Below are 14,760 nucleotides of genomic sequence, written 5' to 3'. Positions count from 1 at the left end.
TTGCATTCTCCCTCGATCCCTGATCTCCTTCCGATAATCGGATTCCCCCTATCATCCCTTCTCAGCCTATACCTAAGAATAGTACGCTCTCTTATCTATCTCCTCGACTTTTCTTCGATACAATCGAGATAACTCTTTGATTTCGAAGACCCATGAGTTGATATTATTGCCGATATATTATACGACCTTCCGAGCGTTCCCAACTAAAGAAAGTTTAGGCCTCTTTTCTTATGCGATCTTTATTTCTTCCAGTAAAGCATTCAGTTATTAACAAATTCAAATCGGTCACCGGTTAAACGTCCATTGCGAAAGTAGATCCTACATTCAAATCGTTAGGCGTAGTAATATCGTTTTTTCGTTGTTTCGTCGTCAAGTAAAATAAGACTTTGAGAGGTCTAGATGCTTCTATATCGATTACTTGCTCCGTGCACGCTCCCTCCCCCCTCTTTTCTCCTCATCCGCTACCTCTTTTTCCTCCTCCTCCTCCTTCTTGCTATCTTTCCTTCGATCTTCTAATTTTTATCCAACGATATGGTAACAAAAACTAATCGATGTTTTGACGAATGCCATCTACGCGGCGTTGAATGAAAAAGCAAAGGGGAATCGTCGTAACATCTGCAATACTATCACCCGCCCTTCTCTTTCTTTTTTTCTCTCTCTCTCTCTTTCACTCTCTCCCTCTCTCTATCTATCTCTATCTATCTATCTATCTATCTCTTTTCTCTCTCCCTTGTCCTCTCAACTGTCTTTCTCAACGCGCTATTGCTCCCTCTCTCCCTCAAAGTCTCTTTCCATCCTTTGCAATTGTATATTATTAGACCTTCTCCAATATACAAGCTCCAATTTGTCGGTTGCGTTGTAATAAATAAGGAAAAGAAATTAATAATAATAAAAAAAAAAGAAGAAGAAAGAAAGAAAAAATTAGTCTCAAATACGATCGTGGGAAAATCCCAAGGAATTCCGTGAATTCCATCAGGAGAGAGATAAGGAATCGTTCGTTAGCGGGAAAGTGTCTTCCGTGCACGCGGGGAATAAAACCTGAGAGATGCTATTATCTACCCCTAAGTGCTTTGGCATAATTTACACCTAAGGCGTGTACTTTCGAAACTCGAGACGGTATGCAGTATCCTACAACTCGTAGTACGCAAGTAAGCAAGCTAGAAGATAGGTTGGAGAGGAAGGAAGGAAGGAAGGAAGATATAAATTGAAAAAGGAGATTGGCCTGCACTAAAGAGAGAGAAAGAGAGAGAGAGAGAAAGAGTCAAGGGGCGATTATTTTATTTAAAGATACATACATACGTGCTTCTGTCCCTTCCCTCCATCGAACGATTAATCACAATTCGGGTTTCTATTCGTAGCTACTAATACCGTACTTGACCCAAAACGTTTGCAAAAAAATCTATCTATCGTACCCTTAGAAAGAGAGAAACAGAAAGAGAGAGAGAGAGAGAGAGAGAGAGAGAGTGGGAGCTTCAGCTTACTTTCAGTTTGCGTGCAGTGCGACAACCTTTTAAACATGATCGATAAATTCTCTCTCTCTCTTTCTCTCTCTCTCTCTTTCGTCTCTTGCAATATATGTATGTATTTTATAACCTTTCGCGTATATGTATCAGCGTCCCTTCTTAATAACGATCATTCTATGTTTATTTATCGAGTCGACGAGTCGATGTACTTGAACACGAGAGACAAAAATCGGGACTGTTTTTCTCCTTTGGATCGATCGACTTGAGGGAGGAAGGGAACGGAGGTTTTTAGAAAAACTGTGTCACACGTCAGAAACCATACGGTAAGAAAAAAAAAATAAAAAAAGAAAAAACTACAGTCGATGATACTCTTCTTCTCTCTCTCTCTCTCGCTTTCTCTCTCTCTCTCTCTCTCTCTCTCTCACTCTCTCTCTGGCGTTGTAACGAGATCAGAAAATTTGACGTGCTACATGAAAAGCCGGTCTCGGTATGGCTTTCTTCGGTATGTGATTTCGAGTAAGAAAGAAGAAAGAAAAAAGATAAAGGGTGAGGTTAAAGGGTAGGGCGTGGGGACGAACGAGGAGGGGGGGTTAGAGAGGTGAGGTTACTTAGGAGGTTAAAAAGTAGGGGAAGTAAAGAAGAAGAGGAAGAAGACAAGAGAAGGAGGAGGATGGTCGTCTTTGCTGCTTCGTATTTTACGCATTGTCGTAAGCTCTGCAGTATACATATATATATATATATATACATACATACATACAGATATATAGATACATATATACAGGTGTATAATGCGCTAAGAGCGATGCGGAACACACACGTACATATATACACACGTTCAATCTAATTGGACGAGAGTTTTCTTTATATTCCTCGATGTCTGCTGCTGTGAGGCGGGTTGCGTCGTCCTATTATACGATATATGTATGTACATATCATATGTATATCCATATATGACGCGTGTGTATTAAACGGCAAAAATCAATCGGGGGTGGGGGTGTGGATGAGGGGGTGGGGAGAGAATTTACATAAAATGTAAACAGAGAGGAGTAATCTTCGTACTAAATATCACTTGCGGTTGCGGAAGGAAGGAAGAATTGGCTTTACCTTCAGAAGAAAAGTTTTCAAAAAGTTTCGATGCCTATCTCTCTTCCCCCTGCATTGAGCGTGCGCAGGAATAGACGCGCAATGCGGCACGCGATAGAGTAGGATAGTTGGATTCATAATCGCTTTAGAAAGGAACAGAAAGAGTTGGATTCATAATCGCTTTAGAAAGAAACAGAATGAGTGCACCGGAGGAGCGAAGGGTATGCGAAAAGAAGAGGGAGGTTATGAGGAAGGGCAGGACAGTCGGAGCGAGAAAGAAACAAAGCATGACAAAGTGGTGGGGATAAAAGAGAGAGAGAGAGAGAGAGAGAGAGAGAGAGAAAGAGAAAGAGAGAGAGAGAACATTGAGGAAGAAGTAGGGAGTAGCAGCACATGTGAATGAGAAAGAGAGAGAGAGAGGGGGGAAGAACCAAATGCCAAATTGACTGACTGATTAATTAACTGATGCATCAACTGATGCAACCGATTGATGAATGCATCAGAACATTTCTTTAATGATTATTCTCAACGGGTTCTTATTTGTTCTATTCCTTTTTTCATCATTCAAATTGACGGATTCTTTTTCTCTTTAACGGTCTCCCTTCTGTCATTGAGAGACCAACCCACCCACCACCGTCGTTCATAGATTCGACAATATTTATATTTCTCCTTTTCAGAAACGTATCATTACGCGTAACAATATTGTGATGTAACAAGAAGACGCAATAATCGTGTAACGTGAGACTATGTACAGGCATTGTGTTTACTACGGATGAATTAATATTTTTTTTTCTCTTTCTATTATTTTTAGAGATATATTTTATTTTCGTCGTTACTTTTGCAATTAATATATATTACATCTACGAATGAGTACATACACGTATATATATATATATATATATATATATATATATTTAAAAAATTGATAAATTCTTTTTGCGAAGGGTTATGTTAAAGATCTTACGAAATTACATTTAGATGTATATATACATAACCTTTGTAGGATTTTCTTTTTGATATTCTATTAAGATCTTTTTTTTCTTTAAGAAAAATTTCAACAGAATTGTATGTACATTATTTTTTTAATAAAAAAAAAAAGAAATGTTTATTATTGAAAATACACGGTTCTTCTCTTTTCCTTTTCGTTTTCTTTTTCTTATCTTGATTTTTTTTCAATTGGCATTGTGTATTACGTATACTTACGCAATCGTTATTTTACCGAAGCGGAACAATTCCATTATTCGAATTTCCATTATAAAAATTGCAAATACATTTAATATGTTCGCTCAATATAGAGACATATTAATCATAAAACGTTAAGAGAATAGTAAGAAAAGAAAAAGAAAAAAAAAAAAAAACAATAACAATAACAACAAAAAAAAAAACAAAGACGATGATGATGCGTCGTCGTACGAAAGAAGACACACCTGCATTCTCGTCCTTTTTTATCGATCATATCCATATAAGAAATAAATAACTAGCATGCATATGTATGCGTATATATCCTAAGGAAAAACTAAGAAATTCAATAGAAAAAAATGGACATATGTATTTTTACGGAGTTTGTATCACCTGTTTTTTTGTTTTTTTTTTTTTGTTTTTTTTCTATCTCGAAATAATACGTAAGCTATTTGATAATTTGGATAATGCATGAAGTACGAGGAGATGACGTTCATCTTGCGAAACTGTCACGCTAAGATACTCCCTAAGCGCGGTGGGGTGTAGAGTGGGGTGGGATGGAATAGGGTGGGAGGGATCCAATCGATAGGGGTTCGCTGCATTATCGACGCAAAGAATTCTGTCAAAGTATGCGACCCAAGAAAAAAGGGCCAAGTAAAGATTATATATACATACATTATATACATACACACATATATATATGTATATATCATTATCGTTTTAACGTAATTATTTTCAATTATTTTTTCAGGTAGGAACCCGGTAAAATCAAATTAATCAAATTCTATCTAAGCCTTTTTATATAACTCGAGGAATGATTCAAATTGAATATCTCATTGAATTCCTTCAAATATCTTACACCATAAAGTTATTTGATTAACGATCAATTAAATAATATTAACGTATTTAATTATGTATAAGTAATTTTATAGTTTAATTATCGAATACGTGAACGGTGCAAAAAAATATAATTATCGTTATAGATAAATTGTCGTGATATACTGTAGTGCACTCTATATTGGAAATACGCACCTTCCGCTGAACTATCGTATTGGAGACCTTGGCCCGTATTCTCCTAGTGCCTTACTTTTAGTATTAAAGTGCGCAATATATAGCGCTATTTAGCTGATGGTACGATTGTGTCCTTTCTTGTTTTCCTTCTTACATGTAAATACATCGAAGGTATGTATAATAGAATATAAAATAATTTATATTTTATATAAAATTTCGATGTAAAATTTATATTTTATATCCTTCGATATAAAATGTTCATACGATTTTTTAATCAAAAATTTGTAAAATTTCTTCATCACATTTTACATTTTATTTATTATATATCTTAGATGATTAGTTCATGTACCTTGCGGTGCATGAACTAATGTGTACCTGCAGCATCCCTGGGTTTGACGCATCATTGAATAAATTGAGCATAGACATATTTAGGACATTGTCATTGACTTGTTTCAATGTAGACACATCTCAATACTGACAACCTAAATGGTTCACATAGTTAGAATACCTGTTGTTTGTTGATATTTAAAAAAAAAATACACTGTATGATTATTTCTTCATAAAAAGGATAAATTAAAAATATTGTCAATTTAGCTCTAGAGGGGATATGAATTAAAGAAAAAAAAAACAAAAAAAAAAACAAAAAAAATTATTAAATAAACATTTCAGTCGATATTGATTTATGGATTGAAATAAAATGCTTGTACGGTTCAGTGTTTTAAAAAGTAAAGATTAGGGCTGTCGAGTAATAACAATAATGTAGTAATAACGGTACATTAATATTACATCAAGAGAGAGATATATATATATATATAGTATATGTAACTATATATATATAAATATATACAGAGTTTAACCTAACATTTTGACATTTACATATATTTATGATTTTCATTTATACTTTTTAACGTAAATATAAACAAGGTAAAAAAGATGTTAACGTTTGACAAAGCAAATATAGCGATCTCTCCTCTTCCAGCTGAAATCATTTTAACTTAATATAATAGCATAATCACAATGTACACTCTACATTCACATATTGAATCTACGACAATAATGTGAGTGCGACACTATTAATTTTATGAGACCTGTTTTCTTTCTAACAATTTCCACAGTTTTAAAAACTTAAAACAAAATTATCGCAGTCTATGATGTATATATATATGTGTGTGTGTGTGTGTATGTGTGTGTGTGTGTGTGTATATGTATTTGGACTATACAAGATTATATAACAAAAGTATAACTTGTATTATTCTATCAGTCACTTGCACGATTTAAATTAGAATAATGATCAAGCTGAGGTGCTACTGTAAACATGCTTGGACCTTCTCAATCCATTCTTGTGCAGTTGCTGCGTCACCAGCACAAAAATTGTATGTCCTTCGATTTGTACGGAGCTAAAAATATGAAGAAACATTTAAGATATCATGTAATATATAAGAAGAATGTTATTTGTATGTTTTACATCAAAAAATGATTTGTCATCTGTTTTCTTTGGCGGCCCTGGCATTGGTGCAGCTGGAGTAACAGACACAACTTCTGCCAAATCTGTAATATTAATATATTTGCATAAATTCAATAAAATTTATTAATCGCCCATAAATTTTATTATAATTTTTATATAAATATAACATACCTATGTATCCTTTACAATGAGAATCTTCCATTGCATCATAATACCTTAATTGATGCTTGATAGAATCTAATACGAACCACCTTTGTTTCCAGCCTTTCAATAAAGCACCTCGCTTGTAAAGATATCCTTCGTGAGTTCTATTTTCCGCAACGTTACTAGAGAATTGTTCATAATATTGTTGCGAAGATGTTTGTATTGTAGTTACACCTGTTAATATAAACACATATTATGATATTTTATGAAGTATGCATTTAAATAAATTACTGTAATTCAAGAAAATGATCTTACTTGAATTAACACTTCCATTATCTCCACCGCTTCGTGTAAGAGTATGAGTCTGTAGATTATCAGTTACTGCTTTGTATTTTGTGCAATTTTTTGGCACTGCATCTGCACACTTATCGTGACAAACGTGACCGCAATCAACGCATCGCAAACCAGCTTTTACGGGTCCCCATAATACACCGGAGCATGCATCGCAATGAGTTGGAGTAGCTGAATCTAATCTGTCAAACCTTTGAAAAAGAATGTTAGGATAAAAAATTGTAAAATATTTTAACTCGTTGAATAAAATCTGCTTGTATAATTACCTATGTGGATGTGCATAAACAGAACCTTCGTTTCCAGCTGTATTTCCACCAGCTAATTTCCCCCTTAATAAAAGTTCGAAAGTAGAACGCTTATGTATTAATCTACCATGATATCTTACAAGCGCTGTACTAAATGATGCGTGTCGCTAGAAAAAAAAAAAAAAAAAAAATTAAAAGAAAAAAAATAATAACACAAATATATATATAAATGGAAATATTTATAATAATAACAATTTTAAAAGATCTATCTTCTGTAATACATACAGCTAATGAATCTGTATTAGGTAATTCGAGTTTATCCCAAAGGACTTTCCATTTCTGGGGTAAATGTCCTAATTCAGTTTCTAATTTATGAATTTCTTCCAAAAGATGTGCAAATTGATCAGGTACCATAGCACTAACTCCATCATAACTAAAATATATACAAAATATGTTAGAGAAATATGAATGTTTAAATTTTGTTTAAATATTTACCCTTGTGTGACTACTTTTCGATTACTCTTCACAATACCATCAGCAGCTTCTGCTTCTTCCTCTTGTTGAGAATCTTGTTGCAATACTTCTAAATCATAAGCTGGACCATGGGCTAATTCTTCTTCTAAATAATATTGCCAAATATCAAGATTTGGTAAATGTGAAACAGGTCTCAAAACGTAATGTTCAGTATTTGGCGAATACATAAAATTATAAAATAGAGGACATCTTGCATGTTGTCTTTCGATATAGTCAAATATACTCTGGCCTAAATTACAACCAGTACTCGTTCCAACTAATCTACCACCAGGATATATTGTTTCATCGTCGCTACCTGTATCTACACCTTTATGATGGCTCGTCAATGAACCTCTCTTATCTTCAACAGCAGCAATACCACATTCCACTCTATCAAATTCACAATCTAACAAAAATGTACGGAATCGACAAGATACTGAATGATATGCCAAAAATCTAAGATAATAGTCATTAAATTCAAATGCCAATGGAAATTGCTTTTGAATTTGATGTATTATATCAAGGAATTGAAGAAAAGTGGGAGTGAAATTTGTTGTTTGTGAATTTGCAGCAAGATTACTCCTATGGCCAAATCTATGACCAAAACCAAGCCATTCCTTTTCAATCAAAGTTCGAAAACCGTCAATAGTTCTATAGTGTGGATCAAGACAAACTTGAGCAACAGAACAAACGGTTGCTGTTGTATCCCAACCATCTTCTAAACAAACTCCAACTGATGAACCTTGTACATCCATCAGATCGATTACGGCTCCAGATAATTGCATTAAATTTTGTAATTGTTGTAACCATTCTGAACTTTCAATTAATCTAGAGAAAAAAATTATTTATCAATAACAAATATACATAAATATTTCCTAAATCGAATATTTAGGACAATAGACTTACTTGTAGAAACTTTGATCAGGTTCAACATTTGGAGAACTTGGAACACATGCTCGCATAAGTTTTTTAAATGCAGCTTTAGTATGCCTTACATCAAAATATTCTACTGGTATAAAATCAGTTTTAGGAGTTGATTCTGTTTTAACACCCTTTAAAAAAAAAAAAAAGAAAAAGAAAAAAAAGAAAATGAAAAACAGAAAAATATTTAGTTGTATCAACATAAAACTCTAATTAATTAGCAATATTTTTTTCTCTTTATTTAATTACCTTCATGTGAGATTTTTCTCCAAGAATATATAGAGCCGCACGTTGAAAAGTATGAACACATTCTGTTCCACTATCTGAGTCAGCAGAATGTCTCACTGTACCACGTTGATGAACAGAAGTTAATGAAGCTTGAGAATTATGTCTTTTATCTTTAAGTGAGCCCCAGCGTCCAAAATTTTTTGCTCCTTTACCACCTGATGATCTTAAGTTATTAAGATAAGGATAAGCTATATTATTATTTTCTATATAAATAATATGTAATAGTATTATTATAAAAAAGAACATACCCTAATGTACCTATAGCTTTATTGAATGGATTTCGTCTAGTTTGTTCAGGAGTGGCATTACGATCCTCTGCAGCTAATAATAATGAATCTATGCTGAGAGAGGAATCAGACATGCCCCATGCTGAACCTTGACGCAATACAGATAATGGAGTAGCAGCTACAAGAGCCATAAGATATTTTTCTTGTTCCAAGGAAGACGTTGTTTCAGATGAAGTTGCTATAATTATAACATACTTATTTAAAATAAATATATTTAATTTGATCTATAATTTTTAGTTAATTGAATTATACCTTTTAAATTAGCAGCTGAAGTTGGATGAGCCTTTAACATACCCATGACACCTTTACCATGATAACCTGCACCTCTAACAAGAAGTGCCTTCGTTCTTGGATGCCTCCAAGTAATAACTGGAACTCTACTATGTCGATAAAGTCGACAAAACCTTCGAATACTTTCATCCGATACAGATGTAGGAACTATGAGAAGAGCGGGATAACTTCTGCAGATCATATATGCACAATTCACAGAAGACAATCTAAAAGGCTCGTTTCGTCGATTACTATATGGCCCATTAGCATATAGACCCAATCGATACCAATCTTTGACATAACTGCGTTCAGAAAGACGTTCCAAAGTCTTTGCATCGGTTGGAGGCTGACTTACAATTCCTGGTATTTCATAATCATCAACTGCAGATATTAAATATTTCATATTAAATACAAGTAATTTAACAAGTACAGTTACTTCAAAAGTAACTACTAACTAATTGTAACAAAACTTACTGCTGAGATCATCATCATGACTTAAGTCATTGTTATCAGTGACTGGTAAACTCATTCGTCCAGGTAATGTCATGTATTTATTATTGGTCATTAAATTCATGTTTGGTAAAACGTATTTTTGCCTTTTTGATGATTGTTTTGGTTTAAAGCCAGCCTTTCTTGCTGTCTTCAAAAGGGTCTTTTTGGCAAATCCTCTGTTAAATAAGCATGAATATGAGAGAGGAAAAAACACACACACACAAAAAAAAAAAAAAAAAAAAAGAATAAGAAAAATCAGTTCTGATTATCTGTTATACTTACTTCAGTGTAGCATTTTTTTCCTTTCCTTTATGATGGGCAGTTTGTGTAACTAATGCTTGACCATTAAATGCGAAATGATGAAATATATGTGGCGGATAACGTGCTTTGTGAACTAATTTTCTCAATGTTTCTATGTTTTCTGGCGTTACTTCTTCGTCGAATGCCAGTTTTATTAATTGAAATGTACACGAACGTAATTGTAGTCCTTCTTGAAGACACTGATCTAAATGTGCCAAGTGCTGTACAGCAACACGCTTTTCTTTAGTTAATGATGTAACAGGAAAAGCTCGAACTACTAGTTGCTCACAAGCTATTAAAAATATCAATAAAAATGAGTAATTGTAAACTAATTTGTATATAATTGTAACAAGAATAAAAGTTAAATATAATTACCAAATGGGTCACAGGGTATTCCCTTGAATACTATTCTATAATTAGTAAGGAAAATAGCTCCTTCTGCTGGCAACAATGGTGGTATTTTGGGAAGGCCTGCAGAACTTTCTTCTCTACCATCTGGTAGAAGATATACGCGCAAACCATCCATTATGACTTCCTCACCAGGTAACATATTGGGTGTTAAGATTTTAGGCTGTAAAAAAGATGAAAAAAAAAAAAAAAGAAATTTTTATATTTGATTTCTTTTTTATCTTAATTATTTTTATAAACATATATCATACCTTCTGTATTGGTGGTAATCTCTTGCTTTCCCTATGTACAGCCTCAAGAGTTTCAATATGCATATGAACAACACCAGGAACCATTTGATGAAGACACCTTACATGTTCAGCGCTAACACCTCCTTCAGTACAAACACGGTCTACAAATCGTGAAACCATGCGTATAACAACACTACCAGTTTCACCAGGATCAGTTTCCTCGAATCCAGATTCTGCATCACCACTATCACTTGCCACACTTTTTTCCCAACAAAAAATTTATTACTTATAGATAGGAAAAAAAAAAAATGAATATACATATATAAAAATGTACCTGTTTGTAATACTGTTACTAGCTCTTTCATCATCATAAACATTATCTTGACGATGAGTTTTTGCACCAATATCCAAAGGAACTAGTAAGTATACCATTCTATTGGCATAATGAATGGTTTGACTGTACATAGTACTTTCTTCGCTTGCTATAAGTTCTTTTTGTTTTTCTGGATCAATAGTTGGCCAAATTCTCATTTGTTCAGCAGCAATTTCTAAAGCTGAGGGTTCCTGAGTTTGATATATGGAATAACGATCACGAAATGGAAATTCCTTATTTTCTCGTGGACTGATAGGATTTAAAATGCTATCATTTGCAAGTCTTGGCGGGGAATTATCACCAGGTAGATATAAACGTTTTATATCTTTTTGTACATCCAGATAGAAAGCGTCTTCCCAAAATTGCTGATTTTGCCACACAGGATGTTCTTGAATACAAGTGTATGCAAATTGTATAACACCTGTACAAAGTTTCCTACAAAATGCCGTTGCAAGAGGAAGAAGAGCAGCAGCTACACCATGTTCATCCATTGAGGAATCATCTTGTAATGCACAATTCATTAAACGCACTACCAAATCAAATTGTTGGTGTTCTAGCATGGCCTTATTACCAACGACATGCTGAGATAATTCCATACAAAGAGCTAATCGAGCAGCTTTGCTTTTTAAAGCTCTTAAAACTGCTGGGAAAGTTTTACGAGCGTCTGATATTTTATTTTCGAATATACAATTTATACAATTACGCAACACTTCTAATCTGCGTGCTGAATTGCTCACCAAGTGTCTAGTATCATGAACAAATGAAATATGTGGGCCTATAGGTACAATACGTGGTTGAATTGGTCTTAATGATGTTAATCTAAATGGTATAAAGACAAATTATGTATTAATAGTATAAAATGATATTATAGATTATAAAATAAAAAAATATACCAACCTAACATTTAAATTGTTTTTGGCAAGACCTTCATCTATAATTGCTTGTACTTGCTCTGGATTGACACGAGGTAAAAGAGGCTGATGAATTCTTGCAAAGGCTCCTTCTGGTGGCTTTAAGATCTTTTGTACATATGGTTGAGGATTAGGATTTTCATTCGTATATAATTGTTGTGCAAGTTCTTGAATGTGTGTTAAAACAAGTCCTTGAATATAAAAACAAAATCTTAATGTTTAGAATAAATGTAATATTTATCGAATTAAGAACTTATTAATACTGACTATGATCTTGTGCTTCCTGTTTTAACTGATCACTTAAACTGCTGTATAATTCATCCCATACATCACAAGGTCTCCATGGTGGACCTCTTTCTGCAATAAAAGATGTAAAAAACATACAATCTAAAACCCTCGTTGTGAAGTCACAATCTGTTAAACCACGTTCTCCTAAGAAAGCAGCCTAAAAATATAAATATAAATGAAATTATAATATACACAAATATAGAATAAGAAAGAAATGTATGATAATAATTACCTTGTGAAAAGTAATAACTGGTTTTGGATGAATTCGTATTAATGTAAGACAACTACGATAACCTTGTAACAATTGAGCAAAAGTTCTCATAAAAACTGCTCTTAATTCTTTATCTAACATTGGAGGATGTGGGGCTCTTGTAGCAAGAGGAGGAAATGCATAATCTGCACATGCTAGTTCTGGTTGTAAAACAAGAGATAATGCATCTTGTGTTTGTGAAAGAAGAGGTTCTGGGAGCAAAGAAAGTGATACTCCATCAGGAACCATTATAGATCCACCATCTAAGTCGGCTACTATCACATCCATCTGTTCAAAAGAATTATGTATTTCCATAGATAATAAATATTATTTTTAAATTAACGAAAGTTTTTCTTACAAGTTCTGCAACCTCGTGCTTGAGTGAACTATGTACTCCCATTATAAATGGCGTGGGTGTACTGAGTACTTCGACTAGAGCCGCAGGTAAAAGAGGAATGTAAACATGTGTGTATCTAAATGGATACATCAATGCAGTTAGAGCACGACATCCTTCAGTTAATCTAGAATAGCTTGCAGAGTGAAAGAGTATCTTATGCTCTGTCATAACCGCACAAAATAACACTAGTACATTGCGAATACCTATTTAATTAAGAAAAAAATGTTATAAATATTTAAAATAAAAAATATTCAATCACACTCATAGACATATATATATATATATATATATATATATATATATATATACAGAACAATTACTAGCTTCTTCTTACCTAATTGTTGAAATAAAAGATTTACACTAGTATGAGTTATTGGAAGTGAAGGACTAATTGGTGGTTGAAGAGCCTGACGATCACTTGCTCCAATACTAAATCGTACTTGAGGTCCTCCTGCAGGTGGTACTTGTATACATCCTAATATATTTCCCACTAATGTCTCTAATGGTATTCCAAGATTTTCTACATATACTGTGTAAATAATGCCAAGACAGTTCTAAGAAAAAAATATTTTTTGTCATTTTTTAGATATTATCTTTTAATCAACTCTCTATCGATGTTTGACTTTTTACATACCCTAAAAGTTTCAATATAATCTAATCTGGAAACCAGCACCAGACATTTAGGAGCATACATAATGCTATGATGTGCAATAGAGGGCATTGATCTAACCAAAGAACGGCTATCATTATCAACAGGTTCTTCTTCTTCATCTACAGGTTTACTTGGCATTATAGAGACTGTTTCATTGAAACACATACAAGCGCAATAATGACGATTTGCATCGATATCTGTTAATATCGATACAAAAAAGCGTGGTTCTTGTCTTTCTGTTGATAAAGCCCATCCTTGAGGTTGACAAAACTATGAAATGAATAACCATTAGTTGTAGACCACTAAAGAAACCCATAAATAATAAGTCTTACCCATTCTATACCCTCAATAAATGGTGTATCAGACCAATCTTTTTCTGGAAATCTTTGTATAATGATCCCACTACTAATACCACCCCCTATAATATTATTAACATCATTATTGTATTCTTTCTTATAATATTAAATATAGGCATATAACGATATCTTACTTTCTTTCTCGTGATCATAGCCCACTACTACAAAGTAGTCGGCTAGACGAGACATTTCGGTATATTCGTGGGATTGAGTGGGGGTGATAGGACCCAACATCCCACGTAGTGTTTAATACACGTGATTTCATGGACTATATCCTTTTTAATAGCAATCAATATATCTTAACAACAAGTAACAACTTTTCATTTGGAAATATATCAAAACAAGAAGTTCCACAAACATGACACAGACACTTCACTATTCATGATGTTTTCTTCGAATGTTAGTAAAAAATTGTTCCTTTGATGGTCTATAATATATGATTTTATTATTAAAAAATTATTCAAAAAATGATTTACGTTTGAGCAGAGTAAGTTCAACGTCCATTGAATTTTCACAAAAACGCGCGAAACATACTAACTAAAGACAACTTCTTAGATATCCCATGAACGAATAACTATTTTATTCAATGTTACACGCACATTATATTTTATTCGGTTTATAAATCACGATATGATGCCACACCCCGAAGTATTAATCCATAACCTTCCAAACTCAAGCGCCACATTGAGTGTTTGTTGAACCGCGTATGAATGTTGAACGCACCAAAATCATATATACAAGGAAGAAGGAACGTTTCTGTCAAATCTCTACTTGCTTTTTCATTTTTTATGCTTCCTTTCTTCTCTTATATCTTTCATTTTCTTCTTAAAAAAATTTACTTCGTGATTGGTGGATTTTAAATCTATTTAAAATATATCTACCA

The 14,760-nt window shown here is 33.4% G+C and overlaps 1 protein-coding gene across 1 annotated transcript; it reads right to left on the bottom strand.

Annotated features, from left to right (window-relative positions):
• Positions 1 to 5,496: 5,496 nt before the first annotated feature.
• On the bottom strand, positions 5,497 to 14,698 carry LOC124431434 (myotubularin-related protein 13). Its single transcript, XM_046979360.1, has 24 exons — positions 14,012 to 14,698; positions 13,854 to 13,939; positions 13,504 to 13,791; positions 13,204 to 13,423; positions 12,831 to 13,072; positions 12,455 to 12,760; positions 12,202 to 12,379; positions 11,921 to 12,125; positions 10,985 to 11,842; positions 10,672 to 10,909; positions 10,388 to 10,583; positions 9,995 to 10,304; positions 9,695 to 9,888; positions 9,203 to 9,601; positions 8,912 to 9,128; positions 8,625 to 8,826; positions 8,361 to 8,506; positions 7,437 to 8,282; positions 7,227 to 7,374; positions 6,963 to 7,108; positions 6,661 to 6,887; positions 6,373 to 6,579; positions 6,202 to 6,284; positions 5,497 to 6,133 (listed from the first exon to the last, which is right to left on the bottom strand). The coding sequence occupies exons 1-24, from the start codon at positions 14,109 to 14,111 to the stop codon at positions 6,041 to 6,043; spliced, it is 6,135 nt and encodes a 2,044-aa protein (XP_046835316.1). The 5' UTR covers positions 14,112 to 14,698; the 3' UTR covers positions 5,497 to 6,040.
• Between the last annotated feature and the right edge of the window lie 62 nt (positions 14,699 to 14,760).

Source organism: Vespa crabro, chromosome 21 (genome assembly GCF_910589235.1).
Source record: "Vespa crabro chromosome 21, iyVesCrab1.2, whole genome shotgun sequence".
Classification (NCBI taxonomy): domain Eukaryota; kingdom Metazoa; phylum Arthropoda; class Insecta; order Hymenoptera; family Vespidae; genus Vespa; species Vespa crabro.
This window is presented reverse-complemented; position numbering and strand designations above follow the sequence as displayed.